Below are 23,242 nucleotides of genomic sequence, written 5' to 3' on the forward strand. Positions count from 1 at the left end.
CCCAATGCTGACAGCGCCTCTACCTGTGATCACCAGATCCCAATGCTGACAGCGCCTCTACCTATGATCACCAGATCCCAATGCTGACAGCGCCTCTACCTGTGATCACCCGATCCCAATGCTGACAGCGCCTCTACCTGTGATCACCAGATCCCAATGCTGACAGCGCCTCTACCTGTGATCACTCGATCCCAATGCTGACAGCGCCTCTACCTGTGATCACCAGATCCCAATGCTGACAGCGCCTCTACCTGTGATCACCAGATCCCAATGCTGACAGCGCCTCTACCTTTGATCACCAGATCCCAATGCTGACAGCGCCTCTACCTGTGATCACTCGATCCCAAGGCTGACAGAGCCTCTACCTGTGATCTATGGAGGGCCATTACAGATATTCTTGGATATCTCTGTATATTTATATGTATGTGCTAAAATTAAACCATTATTATTTTGCTATTACCACCCCTGACGGTTGGCGTTATATTTTACGGATACCTCTGGCGGTTCTCACCTGGTTATACGGTTCAGTTAGGAGGAGAATGGGGTACCTTCCAGGTAGGCATATCCCTGCTTCCTGATCTGGCTTTCTGACCTATTGAAAGCTGTTTATGTGGCATTTACATCCCTCCCACCATTCCAGACTGACGGGCCCCTCGGCCCCCGCACACAATCCATGGGCCCCTCTGGCTCGCTGTTCTGCATTTTCGGATGTCACGTCACATAGTGACAGGCAGGTGAATGTTATTTATTGTTTTATATATAACGCCATCATATTCCGCAGCGCTGTACAATAGGATAAATAAATAACTAGGAAATAGTGATAGGAGTTGAGATGCACTGCGCACCTTAACTCCCATCACTTTATGCTGAGTCATGTACTGATGGTGGTACACAACTCTTATCAGTGATGGGAGTTATTGTGTTCCACCATCAGCTGCCATCACACACACGCTTCATGCTTTCTAACACTCAGTGTTTCCCTACCCTTCCAGCGTCTACAGCATAACTCCCAACACTATATAGTGACCCAGACACTAACAGGAGTACCGTACAGCTCCTATTATTATATAGCAAGCCAGACTCTGAGGGTGGTACAGCATAACTCCCATCACTATATCCCGCGCCTGATGGTGGTACACCACAACTCCCATCATTACATAGTGATTCAGACACTAACAGGAGTACAGTGCAGCTCCTATTAGTACGTATATTGCAAGCAGGACTCTGTACAAGCAAAGCAAGCAATGCATAACATGGGACACATGCTGGGGCTAAATTTTGCTGGGGCAGCCCCTCAGATAGTCAAGATAGTCATCTTGACTATACTATCAAAAGCGGGACAATTGGCAAGTATGACACTACTTCTTGATGCAACACAGGCCTAGATTACTACGTCATTGTATCAGGACTGTTCAACGGGAATCAGGACAGTGGCATGGCATTCATTTAGAAGAAGAACTGATTGTATTCTAGTTTAATTTATAAAGCTGTTTCCTGCTGTTTCTATACACATTATCGGGGCTTTTAGGGCTGTAGAACCCTGCGATACCCTCATACCCCGCAAACATTCTGACCTCCTAGAAAAGAGGGATTTGGGGCACAAAGGCGGTAGAATGACACCATGCTCACGTCATTACTCACAGTAACCTCCCCCAGGATTCACCCCCCGGCACGCTGAGACGGGACTACATCTCCCAGCAGCCACTGTGGCAACCCTGGCAGCCATGTTGGTTGTGGCAGAGCAGCCAGCCAGGGGAACGCAGATTGCTGGATCGGCCAAGGCGTGAATAGTGGATGGCAGAAGCATGCTGCTGATACTGCTGCTCGGACTCTTTCCCCCCCAAGTCGGCAGTAACGGGGTGCAGGGGGGTATGTAGGGTTTGATGTGTGGCTGGAGGGGGGCAGGCGGTATGTAGGGGTTGAGGGGTGGCAGGGGGGTATGTAGGGGTTGTGGGGTGCAGGGGGGTATGTAGGGGTTTGAATAGTGCGGGGGTATGTAGGGGATGATGTGTAACCGGGGGGGGTATTCGGTGCAGTGGGGTATGTAGGGGTTGAGGGACATACTAAAACCAATGACAAAATGGAATGCCCATAGACTATAATGGGGAGGGATGCCCATAGCATGTAGTGGTGCGGGGGTATGTAGGGGTTGAGGGGTGCAGGTGTACATGGAATGTGTGGAGCTGGGGTAACACCACTCGTTTCTGGTACCCCCTGCAGAGTGGGGCACACGTTTGGGCCCCTGTGATGTTGGGGTGACCCGGGGGGGGGGTCCCCTGTATCCTATAGAAAGCAGGAAATTCCAAAACAGCGGGGGTCCCAGCCTATTTTAATGGATAGGTCTATGTTTTCGTTGGGGGGGCAGACCGCGGCAGGGCGCGTAGAGCGGGCAGGCAGACGGCGGGGGGGCGCGTAGAGCAGGCAGGCGGCGGGGTGGCGCGTAGAGCGGGCAGGCAGACGGCGGGGGCGCGTAGAGCGGGCAGGCAGAGGGCGGGGGGGGGCGCGTAGAGCGGGCAGGCAGAGGGCGGGGGGGGGGGCGCGTAGAGCGGGCAGGCAGAGGGCGGGGGGGGGGCGCGTAGAGCGGGCAGGCAGAGGGCGGGGGGGGGGGGGCGCGTAGAGCGGGCAGGCAGAGGGCGGGGGGGGGGGCGCGTAGAGCGGGCAGGCAGAGGGCGGGGGGGGGGGGCGCGTAGAGCGGGCAGGCAGAGGGCGGGGGGGGGGGGCGCGTAGAGCGGGCAGGCAGAGGGCGGGGGGGGGGGGCGCGTAGAGCGGGCAGGCAGAGGGCGGGGGGGGCGCGTAGAGCGGGCAGGCAGAGGGCGGGGGGGGCGCGTAGAGCGGGCAGGCAGAGGGCGGGGGGGGCGCGTAGAGCGGGCAGGCAGAGGGCGGGGGGGGGGGCGCGTAGAGCGGGCAGGCAGAGGGCGGGGGGGGGGGCGCGTAGAGCGGGCAGGCAGAGGGCGGGGGGGGCGCGTAGAGCGGGCAGGCAGAGGGCGGGGGGGGGCGCGTAGAGCGGGCAGGCAGAGGGCGGGGGGGGGCGCGTAGAGCGGGCAGGCAGAGGGCGGGGGGGGGCGCGTAGAGCGGGCAGGCAGAGGGCGGGGGGGGGCGCGTAGAGCGGACAGGCAGAGGGCGGGGGGGGGGCTCGTAGAGCGGGCAGGCAGACGGCGGGGGGGGCGCGTAGAGGGGGCAGGCAGAGGGGGTGGGGCGCGTAGAGAGGACAGGCATAGGGCGGGGGGCGCGTAGAGCGGGCAGGCATAGGGCGGGGGGCGCGTAGAGCGGGCAGGCAGACGGCGGGGGCGCGTAGAGCGGGCAGGCAGACGGCGGGGGGGCGCGTAGAGCGGGCAGGCAGACTGCGGGGGGGCGCGTAGAGCGGGCAGGCAGACGGCGGGGGGGGCGCGTAGAGCGGGCAGGCAGAGGGCATGGGGTGCGTAGAGCGGACAGGCAGAAGGCGGGGGGCGCGTAGAGCGGGCAGGCAGACGGCGGGGGGGCGCGTAGAGCGGGCAGGCAGAGGGCGGCGGGGCCCGTAGAGCGGTAAGGCAGAGGGCGGCGGGGTGCATAGAGCGGGCAGGCGGACGGCGGCGGTGCGTATAGAGCATGCAGGCTCTATCTGCACCTGGAATCTGCCCCTGTACGCAGTGATGGGTTTGGTGCTTTCTCCCCGGCAGACGCTCGCTGGCTCCGGTACTTGAGTCGTATAGAGACGGCCATTGGAAGCCATGTGCCCTGTGAGAGCGGCAGCGAGACCTGCTTCTCCAGGTAAGAGACACCCTGTTCTCTCGGGTACTGGAGGCCACCCCAGTGTGTGACAGGGCCAGGCTAGCTGGCTCATGTGTCATATGAAGTTTAGCCGGGTCACGGAGCACTTTTGTGTCCGGTTCTGTATACCGTGACCCGGTAATATATTATATTGTGTTTATTGTGTAACCGGCCCAGAGACTGATGTGGATTCAGCCCCAGCCTTCAAAGAGACGATCCTATAATCTGGCTGGGGCTCTTAATCAGCCAACACAGCCCTGTCTGCCCAGACGGCCCCCGCACTACAGGGGGGATAACACAGGTGGGGGAACCCATTGTATTCTGTAATCCCCTCACCTGATACGTCCCCTGTATACTGATGGGATTTGTGAGGGGATGTGGCTGATGGGATTTGTGATGGGATGTGGTTGATGGGATTGGGGGTTGGGTTCGGTACACATTGCATTGAGATTGTATATAAGTTCTGTGTGTTTGTAAATAAAAGAGTTCTTCTTGGTTTACTACGAATGGTGGTCTGGATGATCCGTGGATAGCTGAGTGCGATCCGTATGAGGGACTGACTGGTGATTCCTCAGCCCTCAAACAGGGGTACCCAGCCTTGGGTACGGTGACCCTGTAACACAGTGCACCCTGGTTATCTCTCTGCTCTGTTAGCTGATACCCTTTTGCCCCCAGGCTTTTGCCCCTGTTTGTGTTTTCCGCAGGGTTCTCCGGCAGGACCTGGCGCCGTTCAGCTCCGGGATCTCTCGGGATCTGATGAAGAACGTTCTGAGCCGAAAGCTCGGGACCCATTACCAGATCATTAAGCACCGTCTGTACCGGGAGGAGGAGTGCATGTTCCCGGCGCGGTCAGTATGTAGCCACGCGTGGCCAGGTTATGCTTGTATGGCGTCCGGCGTGTTCTGTGGAGTATTTGTGCCCCTGTGAACCCGCTGCCGGTTCCCCCCCAGGTGCAGCGGAGTGGAGCACTTTCTGCTGCAGCTTCTGCCGCATCTCCCCGACATGGAGCTCGTTATCAACGTGAGAGATTACCCGCAGGTCCCCGGCTGGATGTCGCCGCTCGTCCCCGTCTTCTCCTTCAGCAAGGTGAGAACGGGACAGGCGGAGGCCGGTGTGCGGGGGGCTGATCCACGCGGTCCCAACCGGGGTAAAATACCTTTTTATCGTTATTAACGAAAACCGCTATCATTATTATTAATCATTGTAACAATAGTAATAATCATAGAAATAGTAATAATCATAGTAAAAATAATCACAGAGTAATAATGAGTGGTAGTAACTATAGTAATGATAATAGTAATAACAGTAATTGTCATAGTAATTATCATAGTAAGAATAGTATTGATTATAATAGCAGTAATAATCATAGTAAGAGTAGTAATAATTATAGTAATAATAGTAGAAGTAATAAGCATAGTAAGAATAGTATTAATTATAATAGCAACATAGAAATAGTAATAATGACATAAGTAGTAGTAGTAATAATCATAATAGTAATACACTCCCAGCGCTCCCACCAGTCCTGGCGCTCCCACCGGTCCCGGCGCTCCCACCAGTCCCAGCGCTCCCACCAGTCCCGCCTGTCCCGGCGCTCCCACCAGTCCCGCCTGTCCCGGCGCTCCCAGCCCAGTAATTATGAGGAAACACAATCTCTGCCTCCAGGTTCGTTTTTGCAGCCGCTGCATCTGCAGACTTTTAGCGATTGGCCGCATGAACACAAAGGGTTAAAGGTGTCCCGTGGGGTTTCCTGTGTGGTGGCGTTACGGGGTCCGGGGGGGCCGCTCTGACACTGATGTGCCTTTTGCTATCCGTTTGTAAAAGACTTCGGATTATCGGGACATCATGTACCCCGCCTGGACGTTTTGGGAGGGAGGACCAGCGGTCTGGCCGATTTACCCCACCGGTCTGGGGCGTTGGGACCTCATGAGGGATGAGCTGAGCAGGTGAGTGAGGGTGCGCTTGTTCTGTGTGCCCCGTGGCCCCTCGCAGTCCCCCTGTAAGGCCGCTTGTCTTTTTTTTTTTTTTTAAGGGCAGCTGATCATTGGCCCTGGGAGAAGAAGATCCCAAAGGGGTATTTTAGAGGCTCCAGGTGAGAGATCTGCCCAGACGGAGCGTCGCACATGGAGAGGGTGCTCCTGGGAGACTATGTACCAGGCGTGGGGGGATCAGGAGCGCATGGGCTGTTGGGGGGAGCGGCAGTAAAGCCCCTAATTTCTCCTGGGCTTCTGACGCTGCTTCTGTCTGCCCCTGTTTGTTGCCCTCATGCGTGGTGGTTCCTGGTGCTTTTCGCACGTGGCGGGTGGATACCGGTACCAGTGGCTATCGCCTGGGGGGGGCGGCTCCCGGTACCAGTGGCTATCGCCTGGGGGGGCAGGTCCCGGTACCAGTGGCTATTGCGCAGGGCGGGTTCTGCTCTCGGTACACAATGGATTCCTGTGGTAGAAGCGGGTGGCAGGCCGGCACCCAGGGGGGGTTGGGGGGGGGTTGATGGCTCCCGTGTCTTTTTCCCCCGGAGGGTCTTACATCCGGCTGCCTTCCTCTCTTCCGCCCCGTACAGGACGAGCCCCGAGCGAGACCCCCTGATCCTCCTGTCCCGGGAAAAGCCGCATCTGGTGGATGCAGAATATACAAAGAACCAGGCGTGGAAATCCGAAAAGGTGAGTCGTCCATCAAGCCGGAGGCAGGGCCGCAAATAACAGCCCCGTGCCTGACAGCATGCGCGACCGTGTAATCGGGGCACGCCGTGCAGTAACTCAGAATTATTATATGGTGCCCGTCCTGTACCCCCCCCCCCCCCCGTGAGAAGCTGCATTCTCATAATGCCCGGACCGTACCAATACCCCCTCGGGTAGGATATGTTATGACCCCTGTGGAACGCCCACCGACCGGCACCCTGGATAAAGACTCTGCTTTTCTTTCTGCAGGACACCCTGGGGAGACCTCCAGCTAAAGAAGTGCCCCTGGTGGATCACTGTGCCTTTAAGTACGACTCGCGTCCCCCCACATTCAGCTTCCCCCGTCCCACTGCTGCCTGATTTTTGGTTCTCCCTCGTCTCACGCTCAGAATCCCGGTGTATATTCGGGGCCCCTGCGCGACTCGCGCTCTCCTCATCGGCTTCCATTCCTTGGTGGCTGCTCCCTCCTGTGGCTGTGTCGCCATCCCTGCCCCCACTACAGCAGCGGCAATTATTGGATATAATTCAGTAATCGCAGCGTATAACCCCCTACGTTTGCCCCCCTGCTGCAGGTATCTGTTTAATTTCCGTGGTGTGGCCGCCAGTTTCCGGTTGAAGCATCTCTTCCTGTGCGGCTCTCTGGTTTTCCACGTCGGGGAAGCTTGGCAGGAATTCTTCTACCATCGCCTGGAGCCGTGGGTGCACTACATTCCGGTCAGCCAGGACCTGTCCGACGTGGGGTAATAGCGGCTGCCCTCCCACTCCCCCTGCTGCCCTCCCGCTCCCCTCTGATCTCTTGTTTTTACCCCGCAGGGACCTGCTGCAGTTTGTGGTGGAGAATGATGATGAAGTGAAGAAGATTGCAGAAAGGCAAGAATTTGTCTCTGTGGCCCCAGACAGATCCTTTCCGCTGCGTGACCCCGGATGCACCCCCCCTTACGACTGTAATGGACCCCCAACTCTCCTCACTGCGTGACCCCCACTGCATGACCCCGGACTTGCCCCCCACTTCCCACTGAGTGACCTCGGACGTGCCCCCCACTTCCCACTGAGGGACCCCGGACGTGCCCCCCCATACACAATACGACCGGTGATCCGATGACATACTCTTGGCCCCCCACGGCGGGGTATCTTTCTCCTGTAACCCAACGTTCCGTTTGTTCTGCAGAGGGCAGAGATTCATCTCCCAGCAGCTGCGCATGGAGGACGTGGCCCGGTACTGGCGCTCTCTGCTCACCGAGTACTCCAAGCTGCTGCAATACAAGGTGAAGCGCAGGAAGGAGTACAGAGAGGTGACCCCGCGGCCCGGCCACACCGAACTATGACATCATTCCGCACCGAATCTGCCCCTAGGCGCAAGCGGCGGCCTCTGTAAAGGGCATAGTGGGGGTTAGCACTGCCAGGGGTAAGAGATCATGGGGAGGACAATGTCACGTGGCTCCCAGTCCCAGTCCCCCCCCCATGGGCTTTCCCAGTCCCCCCCCCATGGGCTTTCCCAGTCCCCGCACTCCAACTCCAGAAAAAGGGTAGACTTCTGCGTCTAGTTAAGAATCTGGCAATGAGAGTGTTAAATAACGTGAAGAATGGGGGAGAGCAGCTCCGGTACCGGCTCCTATTACCGAGAGCCCCGACAATCAGGGGCGGCTGCAGGGGTCACTGCGATAAACTTACTTCAAATTGGGATGGGGGTGGACAGGGAAGGGTGGATTTGGATGGGCTGAGGAGGGGGGCAGACTGCACACCTGGACAAGGAGGGGGGGGCAGTTTGCACACCTGGACAAGGAGGGGGGGGGAGTTTGTACACCTGGACCGGCTGGGGAGGGGGGGGTAACGAAGCATTAACACTACAGGCATGTCAATAAATGGATCCTTTAGACCGAGGTCTAATACCCACGTAAAGCATCTGCCACCGAATGGTCTGGGGGGGGGGGGGGGGGGGTACAGAAGCCTTATTTTGTACACTAAGTAATTAAAACATTTTTTAATATAAAGTTTTATTTATTTATTATCGTGGTATGAGCCTGGGGCAAATCTGCCTGCGGCCGGAGAGGGTTCTTATACATGAGATGGGGGGTAAATCTGCCGGAGAGGGTTCTTATATATTAGATGGGGGGGTGGGGGGTAAATCTGCCGGAGAGGGTTCTTATACATGAGATGGGGGAGGGGGTAAATCTGCCAGAGAGGGTTCTTATATAAAAGATGGTGGTGGGGGGGGTAAATCTGCCAGAGAGGGTTCTTATATATATGAGATGGGGGGGTAAATCTGCCGGAGAGGGTTCTTATATATATGAGATGGGGGGGTAAATCTGCCGGAGAGGGTTCTTATACATGAGATGGGGGTAAATCTGCATGAGGATCCCGTGTCAGCGAGCGGCGTGGCTGGCAGCTTGTCACGCTCGCATTTGTATGATGTCATAGATGTATATTTCAGGACAGAGGTAATGTGGGCCAGTGAGCCCCGTCAGGCATGTTCTCCAGGACGCACATACATGTGACGTGTTGCTGAGCAGCAGGGTGTCTTGGGGAGTAATTGGCTGGACACTAACCCTGCCAACCTGCACTGCAGCCCAGGGGTCAGGTGTTGCATCGTGAACGTTCCCCAACATCACTTTGTTGCCATGACGTATCCCTGGCGTCACTACAACCAGCAGACCCGTCGTGTATGTCCAAACCCTTCCAGGGTTAAAGATGGCGCCACTAGCATCACAGCCTCAGGGATCAATGCGTTCCAAGCCTCGCCCCGACTGGTCATGCGTTCCAAGCCTCGCTTTGCTCGTTGACCGCTGGTTGGAACGCAAGAACTGAACAAAGATGGCGGCGCCCAGAGTGGTATGACCTGAGAGCGGCAGAATGAGACCGGTCGGGATGGAGAAGGAGACGGAATGGAACAGTCCGAGGGCGGTAGCGACTGCGACAGTCAGGAGGGGAGAGGGAGACACCCCAAACCGTCACCTTCCCGGTTACGTCACGTCTCATCTGACTGTCTCACCCTGCCCTCCAGACTGTCTCATCTGACTGTCTCACTCTCCCCTCCAGACTGTCTCATCTGACTGTCTCACTCTCCCCTCCAGACTGTCTCATTCTGTCACACTCTGCCCTCCCGTTTGCCTCATTCTGTTTGCCACATTCTGTCACGCTCTGCCTTCCCGTCTGTCTCATTCTGTCACACTCTGCCTTCCCGTCTGTCTCATTCTGTCACGCTCTGCCTTCCCGTCTGTCTCATTCTGTCACACTCTGCCCTCCCGTCTGTCTCATGGAGGGGAGAGCGAGACAGATGACTGTAAGGGTAGTTGCGAGGGGAGGTGCCGGTTTGGGGTGCCGCTCTGGTATCACCGCCACGTTGTCAGCCGTCCCGTTGCCGTGGTGACAGCCGAGTTGTGTCTTGCAGGTTGCCGTGTGAACGTTGCTGATGCCCACGGCGATGTCTGAGGACGGCTCTGCCCCAGCCCTCGGCGGCCCTCCTGCCCTCCCCGAGTGCATCAAAGATCCTGAGATCCCCAAAACTGGATGGGAGCGAATCCGAGAGCTTTTCCAGCCCAAGTCAGTCGTCACGCAGGTCGCGGCTCGGATGGAGGCGCGTGGCTTATACACGGCGTGTGGCTGGCAGCGGTGCGCGTGGCACGGCGTGTGGCTGGCAGTGGTGAGCGGGACGCGGCGTGTGGCTGGCAGCGGTGCACGTGGCACGGCGTGTGGCTGGCAGCGGTGAGCGGGACGCGGCGTGTGGCTGGCAGTGGTGAGCGGGACGCGGCGTGTGGCTGGCAGCGGTGCGCGGGGCACTGTGCCCGGGTTGGGGGGTGTAAATAGTGTACTCACCGGTTCTGGTGTCCACGCAGCGAGCAGGGCTCGTACCCCGAGGAGGTGCAGAACGTGGCGAAGGGGGCGCTGACGGGGCTGACGCTCGGCTGGGTTTATGGGGGGATCCCGGCTGCCAGACTCAGCAAAGAGCGATTCATCCAGCAAAGCCAGGCGGACGTTTATTGCCACCGAGTGGAGGCCGTGGTGAGGAGGGTGGGGGGGGGCAGGCCGGGGTGAGGAGGGTGGGGGGGGCAGGCCATGGTGAAGAGGGGGGCGGGGGGGGGTATCTGATGTGCCATTATCTCCCACCCCACGTATCTGCCTGCTGGGGGCATTTTCTTTCCACCTCTGGGGTATCTGAACCGAGTGCCCCACTTCTGATCCTGTGATGCCCCCTGATTCAGCAGCCCCACAACTTGCCACGCGGTTTACCCCTCTCTTGTGTATCCTGCCCTGTAAAGATACCCCCGCCCCGGTAAATACCCCCCTGTCCCCGCCTCGCTAATCCCTGTCTTTTGTGTCTGGCAGCGCGCGGCGCACAACGCTGCCCTGCGGGGCTTCATCCGCTACGGCTGGCGCTGGGGCTGGAGAGTAGCCGCTTTTGCCACCATCTTTAAGTAAGTGTTCGGTGTAACTGCCCCGCTGCCCTCCCCCGTTACGCCTCTCTCTCCTTGCTGTCCCCCGTTAGGCCTCTCTCTCCCCCTGCGTTCCCCCTCTCTCTCTCTCTCTGCGTTCCCCCTCTCTCTCTCTCTCCCTGCGTTCCCCCGCTCTCTCTCTCTCCCTTACGTTCCCCTCCCTCTCTCTCTCTCTGCGTTCCCCCGCTCTCTCTCCCTACGTTCCCCCACTCTCTCTCTCTCTCTCTCTCTCTCTCTCCTGCGTTCCCCCGCTCTCTCTCTCTCTCTCTCTCCTGCGTTCCCCCGCTCTCTCTCTCTCTCTCCTGCGTTCCCCCGCTCTCTCTCTCTCTCCCTTATGTTCCCCTCCCTCTCTCTCTCTCCCTGCGTTCCCCCGCTCTCTCTCTATCTCCCTGCGTTCCCCCGCTCTCTCTCTATCTCCCTGCGTTCCCCCGCTCTCTCTCTCCCTGCGTTCCCCCGCTCTCTCTCTCCCTGCGTTCCCCCGCTCTCTCTCTCCCTGCGTTCCCCCGCTCTCTCTCCCTGCGTTCCCCCGCTCTCTCTCCCTGCGTTCCCCCGCTCTCTCTCCCTGCGTTCCCCCGCTCTATCTCCCTGCGTTCCCCCGCTCTCTCTCTATCTCCCTGCGTTCCCCCGCTCTCTCTCTCTCTCCCTGCGTTCCCCCGCTCTCTCTCTCCCTGCGTTCCCCCGTTACGCCGCTCTCTCTCGCTCCGTTCCCCCCGTTATACGTCTCTCTCTGTGTATTCCAGCTCTGTCAGTACCGGCCTGTCTGTGTACCGGGATGAGGTCGTCCTCAGTCATTATGCAGCGGCTGGAGGTGAGTCTACGAGGAGTTTGCTTTCTATCTGTGCCTGTCTGTGTCTCTCTCTCTCTCTCTCTCTCTCTCCCTCTGTCTGTGTCTCTCTCTCTCTCTCCCTCTGTCTGTGTCTCTCTCTGTCTGTGTCTCTCTCTCTCTCTGTCTGTGTCTCTCTCTCTCTGTGTCTCTCTCTCTCTCTCTGTCTGTGTCTCTCTCTCTCTCTGTGTCTGTCTCTCTCTCTCTCTCTCTCTCTCTCTGTGCCTCTCTCTGTCCCTGCGCCCGTCTCTGAACCTCTCGCCCCGTTACAGGTGTCACCGGAGGACTTTTCCGGATACATCTTGGTCTCCGAGGACTGCTGGGAGGCTCGTTAATCGGAGTGTTACTCGGGTGAGCGTGAGCCGTCGGTTCTGCGCATGTTCAGCTGTCCCCTGTGTGTGTTGGTTCTAGTCTCTGGTGTTTGTACTCTGCAGGGTCCCGGCTGGCGCTCTCATCTCTGGGCTGCAGGCGCTTTCCGGTGAGAACGTGCGGGAAAAGAAGCAGAGAGAGCGTCGGAATCTCTATCATCACAAGCTGGAGGAGTGGTGAGTGTCCTCTCGCCGTACCCGACATACCCCTCTCCTCCGTAACCTGCGAGTGACCCTCGGCCCCTCGTGTCCCCAGGGACGCCCGGCTGCAGATCACCGACGGAGTGTTGCAGGAGATGGGAGCGGCTGGGATCGAATCGGCTGAGACCCACGTGGAGAAGATTGACGAATTGCTGCAGCTTCCGCGGAACCCGGAGTCTGACGCGGAGGAGGGGTGACCGGCGCGGAGGAGGGGTGACCGGCGCGGAGGAGGGGTGACCGGCGCGGAGGAGGGGTGACCGGCGCGGAGCGTCTGCTCCCCAGAGACACGCAACTATATGCTATAAACTGGGGCCCCCGTTCCGCATGAACCACGCGATGTGAACGCGGCCCTAGACTGTCTGCCGGCATGGCGGCCGGGCTCTCTGTACCTGCGGTCACCGCGTGCAGCTCCACCAATAGCGTTCCCACGCTGCGGAGCGGCGGATCTGTGTGTAGAAAGTGCCGTCCGGCACCGCCGAGCCATCACTAATAAAGAGATTATCATCATGTGGTAAATTAACTCCTCGATGCCACTGAGCCTTTTACCGCTGTTAGGAAAATGGGTAACTTGCACCGGTCGGGGGTCACTGTTTTTTTTAATTATTATTTGGGGGGGGGGGCATTTCTTGCTGGGGACGTTGAAATGCTGACTGCAGGCTCAAAGTTGTGAGTTGTCTCTTTCCAACGCGTTCGGCACGGCCAAGGTAAAATGGTTAGTCTTGGGCTTCTCCATCTGCACCTATCTGTGTTCATCCCCCGTGCTTCATCCTGCAAACAGTCTATTCCTGCCCGGTGCCGCTGACATTACTTACTGGTTTTCTGACACATAGAGGAGAATGCAGTCTGTAGGATATAGGTCGGGCCCCTGGTGTCCACTTCCCGTCGAAACCCCCAGCCAACGATCTATGATTTCTTTTATTGCCCTCCAAACTCCAACAGCCGGTACAGCGCTACGGGTTATGATGGCCCTATATATATATAAAAAAAATATATATATTTGTAGTATTTTGTGTCATTATAAGGACGGGATTGGATATTCGGCCGGAGTGTATATAATATATAATATGAGGAATATACAGGATATAACGGGTTATAAGGATGGGATTAGTTATACGGGGGGGAGAGTATATAATATATAATATGAGGAATATACAGGATATAACGGGTTATAAGGACGGGATTAGTTATACGGCGGGAGAGTATATAATATATAATATGAGGAATATACAGGATATAACGGGTTATAAGGACGGGATTAGTTATACGGCCGGAGAGTATATAATATGAGGAATATACAGGATATAACGGGTTATAAGGACTGGATTAGTTATATGGCCGGAGAGTATATAATATGAGGAATATACAGGGATATAACGGGTTATAAGGACGGGATTAGTTATACGGCCGGAGAGTATATAATATATAATATGAGGAATATACAGAATATAACGGGTTATAAGGACGGGATTAGTTATACGGCGGGAGAGTATATAATATATAATATGAGGAATATACAGGATATAACGGGTTATAAGGACGGGATTAGTTATATGGCCGGAGAGTATATAATATGAGGAATATACAGGATATAACGGGTTATAAGGACGGGATTAGTTATATGGCCGGAGAGTATATAATATATAATATGAGGAATATACAGGGATATAACGGGTTATAAGGACGGGATTAGTTATATGGCCGGAGAGTATATAATATATAATATGAGGAATACACAGGGATATAACGGGTTATAAGGACGGGATTAGTTATACGGCCGGAGAGTATATAATATATAATATGAGGAATATACAGGATATAACGGGTTATAAGGACGGGATTAGTTATACGGCCGGAGAGTATATAATATATAATATGAGGAATATACAGGGATATAATGGGTTATAAGGATGGGATTAGTTATATGGCCGGAGAGTATATAATATATAATATGAGGAATATACAGGGATATAACGGGTTATAAGGACGGGATTAGTTATACGGCCGGAGAGTATATAATATATAATGTGAGGAATATACGGGGATATAATGGGTTATAAGGATGGGATTAGTTATACGGCCGGAGAGTATATAATATATAATATGAGGAATATACAGGATATAACGGGTTATAAGGATGGGGTTAGTAATATGGGCGGAGAGTATATAATATATAATATGAGGAATATACAGGGATATGCAGCATGTATGTTCTGTATTTGAATACAGTTACATAGTTATATAGGCTGAAAAAAGACCTGCGTCCATCAAGTTCAGCCTTTCCTGTATCTGTTAATTTGTTGCCGTTGGAGTTAATGGAGACAGGGAGGGATGTGAGTGATAGATGAGGAGGGGGTGAGATCCACCCAATGGGGAAGGAAATAAGGAAGTGAAAGTGAGAGAAGCAGTGACTCGAAGCGTGTACTCGTTGTGTAGAGAGTGTGTGCTTGACGTTTTCGCACCCGCTGTGCGTTCCTCTAAACACAAAGCCGCAGGACTCTGGAACCAGGAATGTCTCTTCCCAGAAGGTAGGAATCCAAGGAAATCGGGGTCATTCACTCACACTGACACTCACACTGATACATACACACTGATACATACACACACTCTGATGTGCAACATCCACTCCCTTCTCTTCCCGTTTTTTTCTGTGATGTATTATTATTTATTGTTTTATATAGCACCATCAGATGCCGTAGCGCTGTACAATGGGTAGACAGGACATAACAAGTAGTATGTAACATAACAAATTAACTAACAGAGACAACAGGTGAGGAGGGCCCTGCGCACAGGAGCTTACAGTCTATGTTACTCTCCCCACATCTGATGTTGATGTTTCTCTCCCTCTCAGGACTCTGCAGCTTCTCGTCTGGACTCACATATCGGGTACTGAGTGACTCGACCCGCAGAGCATCGCGCCAGCGACACAGAGGGCTCACCTACGGGCATCGACCTGACGTTTATCTATACATTATACAGGGGGCCGGCTCACTGATTTATCTATACATTATACAGGGGGCCGGTCACTAATTTATCTATACATTATACAGGGGGCCGGTCACTGATTTATCTATACATTATACAGGGGGCCGGTCACTAATTTATACATTATACAGGGGGCCGGTCACTGATTTATCTATACATTATACAGGGGACCGGCTCACTGATTTATCTATACATTATACAGGGGCCGGTCACTGATTTAACTATACATTATACAGGGGCCGGTCACTGATTTATCTATACATTATACAGGGGGGCAGCTCGCTGATTTACCTATACATTATTCAGGGGGCCGGTCACTGATTTATCTATACATTATACAGGGGCCGGGGGGTACTGATTTAAGTATACATTATACAGGGGTCCCCAGGGATAGCAGCCGATCTCACTGCCTGTCTCGTTTTTCAGTATTGGGGTCCAGTACTTGCCTGGTGGGCATACTGGGGGGCTCGGTGAGTTTGCCCTGTGAGGTCACACCTCTGACATACGCTCTGGACAAGCTCCTGGTTTACTGGCAGACGAAGGGCCTGGCCGGCGATGACATCACGGTGGTCGCGCTGGTTTATGGAGAAATCGAAGAGCGTTTCCAGGACCAGAAGTACAAAGGAAGAGCCGGAGTGAGCCACGGAGGTCTGGCCTCGGGGGACTTCACGCTGCACCTGCGCAGCCTGTCCTGGGGGGACGCCGGGACCTACGACTGCATTATAATGTTACAGCGTTCCTCCGTACACTTCCTGAAGAACAGCAGCGCCACGCTGGAGGTGAAAGGTCAGCACCGCCGAACACCCATCCCCCGCTCCATCGCCCGCCACGGCTCCCCACGTAACACAAGCCGCGCTCTGCCACGTTCCAGGAATAATGATAAAGCGGCTGCCGGGGGTCCGGGTGGGTTTCCTGTGTTTGAGGTTTTTTTTTTTTATCTCTTAGCAGCCAAGTTCAGCCACCCAGTTGTGACAAGTCTGGCCCCGGGGCCGGTGGAGCGTGGTCAGGAGGTGACACTCACCTGCTCGACCCTCGCGGACTCCCGCGGGCCCTCAGTTACGTGGCTGAACGCCAGCGACGGCTCCCGACTGAACGTGGTCCAAAAATTAAATGAGGCGGAGAATCCCGACGGGACCCTCAGTGTACTCAGCGCCATCAGCATCACCGCCACGTCTGCGCTCAACGTGACATGCGCTGTACGGACCGACGCCGGCAACGCCACCTCTATGCCATGTAAATGGTCAGATTACATATATGGGATAGAGAGGGGTATATGGGGTAGAAGGAGGGGTTATGGGGAGGGGTATATGGGGTAATAGGAGGGGTTATGGGGAGGGGTATATGGGGTAATAGGAGGGTTTATGGGGAGGGGTATATGGGGTAATAGGAGGGGTTATGGGGAGGGGTATATGGGGTAATAGGAGGGGTTATGGGGAGGGGTATATGGGGTAATAGGAGGGTTTATGGGGAGGGGTATATGGGGTAATAGGAGGGGTTATGGGGAGGGGTATATGGGGTAATAGGAGGGGTTATGGGGAGGGGTATATGGGGTAATAGGAGGGGTTATACTCTCCCATCACCTTTCTCTTTTCTCTCTCTACTTTCCTCCAATCCGGAGAGACAGACAGGTAGGTAAATAGATGGATCGATAGATAGACGGATAGATAGACAGACGTATGGATAGATGATAGATAGACAGATGTATGGATAGATGATAGATAGACAGACGTATGGATAGATGATAGATAGACAGACGTATAGATAGATGATAGATAGACGGATAGATAGATAGATGATAGATAGACGGGTAGATAGACAGACGTATGGATAGATAGATAGATAGATAGATAGATGGATAGACGGATAGATAGACAGACGTATAGATGGATGGATAGATAGATAGATAGATAGATAGATAGATGGATAGATAGACAGACGTATAGATAGATAGATGGATGGATAGACAGATGTATAAATAGATGGATAGATGTATAGATAGATAGATGGATAGACGGATAGATAGATAGATAGCTAGACAGACATATAGATAGATGGATAGACGTATAGATAGATAGATGGATAGATAGACAGACGTATGGATAGATAGACAGACGTATAGATAGATGGATAGATAGACAGACGTATAGATAGATGGATAGATAGACAGACATATAGATAGACAGACATAGATAGATGGATAGATAGACAGACGTATAGATAGACAGACATAGATAGATGGATAGATAGACAGACGTATAGATAGACAGACATAGATAGATGGATAGATAGACAGACGTATAGATAGACAGACGTATAGATAGATGGATAGATAGACAGACTTATAGATAGATGGATAGATAGACAGACGTATAGATAGATGGATAGACGGGTAGATAGATAGATATTTTGGTGCGGAGCGCTCTATTTGTAATATGGTGATGGTTTCTGTCTCTCAGACGAGCTGAAAGTGGCCCCCGAGGATCCTCGCAGGGAGTCTCTGACGGGGCCCCGGACGGCCCTGACTGCAGGTCTCTGTACAGTCGCGTTGCTGGCCGTGGCCGCCGTGGCCCTTCTGCTGTACAAAAGGGGCAGAATCTTCACATTGTACAGAGGTGAGATACCCCAGCCCCTCGGGGGTGCAACGGGAACTTCAGGGGCCAAAGTAAATAAGGGAATCATGCAATGCCGCAACCTGTGCTCTCCACCCTGAACATTGCCCTCCCCACCCTATCTACCCTCACACATCGCCCTCTCCACCCTATCTACCCTCACACATCGCCCTGTCCACCCTATCTACCCTCACACATCGCACTCCCCACCCTATCTACCCTCACACATCGCCCTCTTCGCCCTCTCCACCCTATCTACCCTCACACATCGCCCTCTCCACCCTATCTACCCTCACACACATCGCCCTCTCCACCCTATCTACCCTCACACATCGCACTCCCCACCCTATCTACCCTCACACATCGCCCTCTCTACCCTCACACATCGCCCTCTCCACCCTATCTACCCTCACACATCGCCCTCTCCACCCTATCTACCCTCACACACATCGCCCTCTCCACCCTATCTACCCCCACACATCGCCCTCTCCACCCTATCTACCCCCACACATCGCCCTCTCCACCCTATCTACCCCCACACATTGCCCTCTCCACCCTATCTACCCTCACACATCGCCCTCTCCACCCTATCTACCCCTGCACACATCGCCCTCTCCACCCTATCTACCCCCACACATCGCCCTCTCCACCCTATCTACCCCCACACATCGCCTCTCCACCCTATCTACCCCCGCACACATCGCCCTCGTCCACCCTATCTACCCCCCACACATCGCCCTCTCCACCCTATCTACCCTCACACATCGCCCTCTCCACCCTATCTACCCTCACACATCGCCCTCTACACCCTATCTACCCTCACACATTGCCCTGTCCACCACTATTTACCCCCACACATCGCCCTCTCCACCCTATCTACCCCCCCAACACATCGCCCCCTCTACACCCTATCTACCCTCACACATTGCCCTCTACACCCTATCTACCCTCACACATTGCCCTGTCCACCCTATCTACCCCCCAACACATCGCCCCCTCTACACCCTATCTACCCTCACACATCGCCCTCTACACCCTATCTACCCTCACACATTGCCCTGTCCACCACTATCTACCCCCACACATCGCCCTCTCCACCCTATCTACCCCCACACATCGCCCTCTCCACCCTATCTACCCCCACACATTGCCCTCTCCACCCTATCTACCCTCACACATCGCCCTCTCCACCCTATCTACCCCCACACATCGCCCTCTCCACCCTATCTACCCCCACACATCGCCTCTCCACCCTATCTACCCCCGCACACATCGCCCTCTCCACCCTATCTACCCCCCACACATCGCCCTCTCCACCCTATCTACCCTCACACATCGCCCTCTCCACCCTATCTACCCTCACACATCGCCCTCTACACCCTATCTACCCTCACACATTGCCCTGTCCACCACTATCTACCCCCACACATCACCCTCTCCACCCTATCTACCCCCACACATCGCCCTCTCCACCCTATCTACCCCCCCAACACATCGCCCCCTCTACACCCTATCTACCCTCACACATCGCCCTCACCACCCTACCTACTCCCCACACATCGCCCTCTCCACCCTATCTACAACCCACACATCGCCCTCACCACCCTATCTACCCCCGCACACATCGCCCTCTCCACCCTATCTACCCCCCACACACATCGCCCTCTCCACCCTATCTACCCCACACACATCGCCCTCTCCACCCTACCTACACACCACACATCACCCTCTCCGCCCTATCTACCTCCCACACATCGCCCTCACCACCCTATCTACCCCCGCACACATCGCCCTCTCCACCCTATCTACCCCCCCACACACATCGCCCTCTCCACCCTATCTACCCCACACACATCGCCCTCTCCGCCCTATCTACCTCCCACACATCGCCCTCTCCACCCTATCTACCCCCGCACACATCGCCCTCTCCACCCTATCTACCCCCCACACATTGCCCTCTCTACCCCAGACCCTGTCCTCTCTTCTTTAGTTACACCGTACCCTGCCCTCTCTTTTACCCCTCCTGATTCTTGCCCTTTTCCCACTTTGTATGGCAGCTATCCGTGGGGGAGGGGAGAGACCGGACACCGGATAAGAAGACTAATCCAAGATGGACGATACAGAACCTGTGAGGAGCAAAGGGCTACGTGAGACGCGCCGGCGCTGCGCCGAGTACAAACTCTGCCCTTTGGATCTACAGATGGATGCGAGTGAAGACTCAGTGAGACAGAAGTGAGGGCTGGACCGAGCAATCACCCTCAAGTGATCCCCAGAGCTTACACTCCAACGCCTTCCATACGGATAAAGAACGATAGTGGTGATGAAGAGCTTACACTCTAAAGAAGGCAGAACCATGACTTTCATTGGATACCAAGAGTGTATGAAGTAAAGCGAGGAGCCATCGGAGGACATTTATTTACTAAATATCTATTTACTATAAAACAATAAATAGCATTTTCCCCATAAACCTCCTTCAGCGCGGACATTTATGACATACGTGTTACACGTCTCTTATCATTACCTTGTGTTTCTTATATGTGCCTTCATATACATACGTATTTACATCCTAGTTCCTGTAGTCCTGTGCCGTTGTTCATATGTACCTTCCTATGGTGCCGAGATGCTTTTTTATTATATATATTTTTTATATGTATTTAAATCATTTTGTTTTATAAAGATTTACTTTGTATATACCTTTTTTCCTTACGTGCTCTCTTTGGTGTTTATATATGTACAGTGCACGTACCTCTACCCGTTATATCCCTGTATATTCCTCATATTATATATTATATACTCTCTGGCCGTATAACTAATCCCGTCTTTATAACACGTTATATCCTGTATATTCCCCATATTATATATTATATACTCTCCAGCAGTATAACTAATCCCGTCCTTATAACCCGTTATGTCCTGTATATTCCTCATATATATTATATACTCTCCGGCCGTATAACTAATCCCGTCCTTATAACCCGTTATATCCTGTATATTCCCCATATTATATATTATATACTCTCCAGCCGTATAACTAATCCCGTCTTTATAACACGTTATATCCTGTATATTCCCCATATTATATATTATATACTCTCCGGCCGTATAACTAATCCCGTCCTTATAACCCGTTATATCCTGTATATTCCTCATATTATATATTATATACTCTCCCCCGTATAACTAATCCCGTCCTTATAACCCGTTATATCCCTGTATATTCCTCATATTATACATTATATACTCTCCGGCCTATATAACTAATCCCGTCCTTATAACCCGTTATATCCTGTATATTCCTCATATTATATATTATATACTCTCCGGCTGTATAACTAACCCCGTCCTTATAACCCGTTATATCCCTGTATATTCCTCATATTATATATTATATACTCTCCCCCCGTATAACTAATCCCGTCCTTATAACCCGTTATATCCTGTATATTCCTCATATTATATATTATATACACTCCGGACGTATAACTAATCCCGTCCTTATGACCCGTTATATCCCTGTATATTCCTCATATTATATATTATATACTCTCCGGCCGTATAACTAATCCCGTCCTTATAACCCGTTATATCCTGTATATTCCTCATATTATATATTATATACTCTCCGGCCGTATAACTAATCCCGTCCTTATGACCCGTTATATCCCTGTATATTCCTCATATTATATATTATATACTCTCCGGCCGTATAACTAATCCCGTCCGTATAACCCGTTATATCCTGTATATTCCTCATATTATATATTATCTACTCTCCGGCCGTATAACTAATCCCGTCCTTATAACCCGTTATATCCCTGTATATTCCTCATATTATACATTATATACTCTCCGGCCGTATAACTAATCCCGTCCTTATAACCCGTTATATCCTGTATATTCCTCATATTATATATTATATACTCTCCGGCCGTATAACTAACCCCGTCCTTATAACCCGTTATATCCCTGTATATTCCTCATATTATATATTATATACTCTCCGGCCGTATAACTAACCCCGTCCTTATAACCCGTTATATCCCTGTATATTGCTCAATTTGTTATGCTACATACTACTTGTTGTGTCCTGTCCACCCATTGTACTGCACTATGAAATTTGCTGGCGCTATATAAAACAATAACAATAATAATAAGGGGGGGGTTTGGGGGGGTTGGAAGGGGGGAGAGGGCAGTTATAGATTTTTATATTTCCCGTCTTCTTTGTTTATCTGGGACGGGCTGGAGAATTACCCGACCCCTGCGGTATTAGCCCTGGGCGGTGCAGTTTCTTGTTGTGTCAGACTCTGAGACGGGAAGAGAGCAGGTTTCATAGACGACAAAGGCAGGGATTCTTTACAGTGAGGATAATAAGGGTATGGAATTCACTGCCAAGGGAGGTGGTCAGGGCCGGACAGGCCCACCGGGATACCAGGAATACCGGGATACCGTAGGCCGGCAGAGCAACACTCAAAACACCCGCTAAGCGGCTGCGAGCGAGATTTCAAGCCTTCTTTGGCCGCCCGCGCCTAATGAAGTTAAAGGGGCTGACGTGCACGCACCGTGCCACCCAATGGCCGTTCCTCTGCACTTCATCCCACGTCTTAAAAGGGGTCTGTTACAGGGTCACTGTACCCAAGGCTGGGACCCCTGTTTGCGGGCTGAGGAATCACCAGTCAGTCCCTCATACGGATCGCACTCAGCTATCCACGGATCAGCCAGACCACCATTCGTAGTAAAACAAGAACTTTATTTACAAACAAATGTAGAGACAAAAATATGTGAAAACCAGTGTAAAAGGGGTGTCGCAAGGATAAAGAATATATGCTTTCCTTTTTTCACCGGATACCCAGCTGCAACCCGTAACAACACACTCCTGGTGTTGAAATGATAAATTGGTCCACTAAGGGGCGCTTCAATGCAAATGAATAAAAGAGAAAACGATGATGGCGTAGTAGTTAATACCCGATGATCTTATGCCTAGTATATATATGCACTCACAATATATCTGTGTAGGTCTAAGTTCAATGTACAACCACTCTGCGGTCCGTGTGTGAGGTATATATATATATATATATATGAGGAAAAAGCACAACGACATAAAAAACACAATGATGTAATAGCGTTTATGCGTTCTGGCACGCCAGCATGGATGTACACTTACAGTCATAACTAATTTCCTCAGTTCTCCGTAGCCACGAATGGTGTATAGCCAGAGGGTAAAAGAAAACTTTTCACAAATCCCTGGGGGTGTCCCACAGGGGACAGAAGAGGGGTAGACACCCCCACAGGGATTTGTGAAACGTTTTCTTTTACCCTCTGGCTATACACCCTCTGGCTATTACCCAGCCCCCAATCCCATCACTCACATCCCATCAGTATACAGGGGATGTATCAGGTGAGAGGATTA

At 53.1% G+C, this 23,242-nt stretch overlaps 2 protein-coding genes across 2 annotated transcripts; both read left to right on the forward strand.

Moving 5' to 3' along the window:
- Window positions 1-2,006: 2,006 nt before the first annotated feature.
- LOC149271086 (protein O-glucosyltransferase 1-like) lies at window positions 2,007-7,747 on the forward strand. Its single transcript, XM_089507648.1, has 11 exons — window positions 2,007-2,040; window positions 3,657-3,747; window positions 4,452-4,595; window positions 4,698-4,833; window positions 5,569-5,690; window positions 5,777-5,836; window positions 6,305-6,404; window positions 6,672-6,730; window positions 6,995-7,162; window positions 7,236-7,292; window positions 7,591-7,747. The coding sequence occupies exons 1-11, from the start codon at window positions 2,007-2,009 to the stop codon at window positions 7,745-7,747; spliced, it is 1,128 nt and encodes a 375-aa protein (XP_089363774.1).
- A 2,096-nt stretch (window positions 7,748-9,843) lies between these two features.
- Window positions 9,844-12,441, forward strand: LOC149271087 (complex I assembly factor TIMMDC1, mitochondrial-like). Its single transcript, XM_089507649.1, has 7 exons — window positions 9,844-9,962; window positions 10,256-10,421; window positions 10,746-10,834; window positions 11,593-11,660; window positions 11,948-12,026; window positions 12,110-12,220; window positions 12,300-12,441. The coding sequence occupies exons 1-7, from the start codon at window positions 9,844-9,846 to the stop codon at window positions 12,439-12,441; spliced, it is 774 nt and encodes a 257-aa protein (XP_089363775.1).
- The last annotated feature ends 10,801 nt before the right edge of the window (window positions 12,442-23,242 follow it).

This window comes from Sceloporus occidentalis, unplaced genomic scaffold (assembly GCF_023333645.1).
Source record: "Sceloporus occidentalis isolate IW3139 unplaced genomic scaffold, rSceOcc1.0.p SCAF_569, whole genome shotgun sequence".
Lineage (NCBI taxonomy): Eukaryota > Metazoa > Chordata > Lepidosauria > Squamata > Phrynosomatidae > Sceloporus > Sceloporus occidentalis.

What these genes read in the sequence shown, in the direction of transcription:
- LOC149271086 (XM_089507648.1), top strand. Translation starts at nt 2,007, where the DNA reads ATGTGTAACCGGGGGGGGTATTCGGTGCAGTGGG. An exon ending in GGGGTATTCGGTGCAGTGGG is followed by an intron (nt 2,041 to 3,656) that starts GTATGTAGGGGT and finishes TCTCCCCGGCAG; the next exon opens with ACGCTCGCTGGCTCCGGTAC. An exon ending in AGGCGTGGAAATCCGAAAAG is followed by an intron (nt 6,405 to 6,671) that starts GTGAGTCGTCCA and finishes TTCTTTCTGCAG; the next exon opens with GACACCCTGGGGAGACCTCC.
- LOC149271087 (XM_089507649.1), top strand. Translation starts at nt 9,844, where the DNA reads ATGTCTGAGGACGGCTCTGCCCCAGCCCTCGGCGGCCCTCCTGCCCTC. An exon ending in CGAGAGCTTTTCCAGCCCAA is followed by an intron (nt 9,963 to 10,255) that starts GTCAGTCGTCAC and finishes GTGTCCACGCAG; the next exon opens with CGAGCAGGGCTCGTACCCCG. An exon ending in GCTTTTGCCACCATCTTTAA is followed by an intron (nt 10,835 to 11,592) that starts GTAAGTGTTCGG and finishes TGTGTATTCCAG; the next exon opens with CTCTGTCAGTACCGGCCTGT.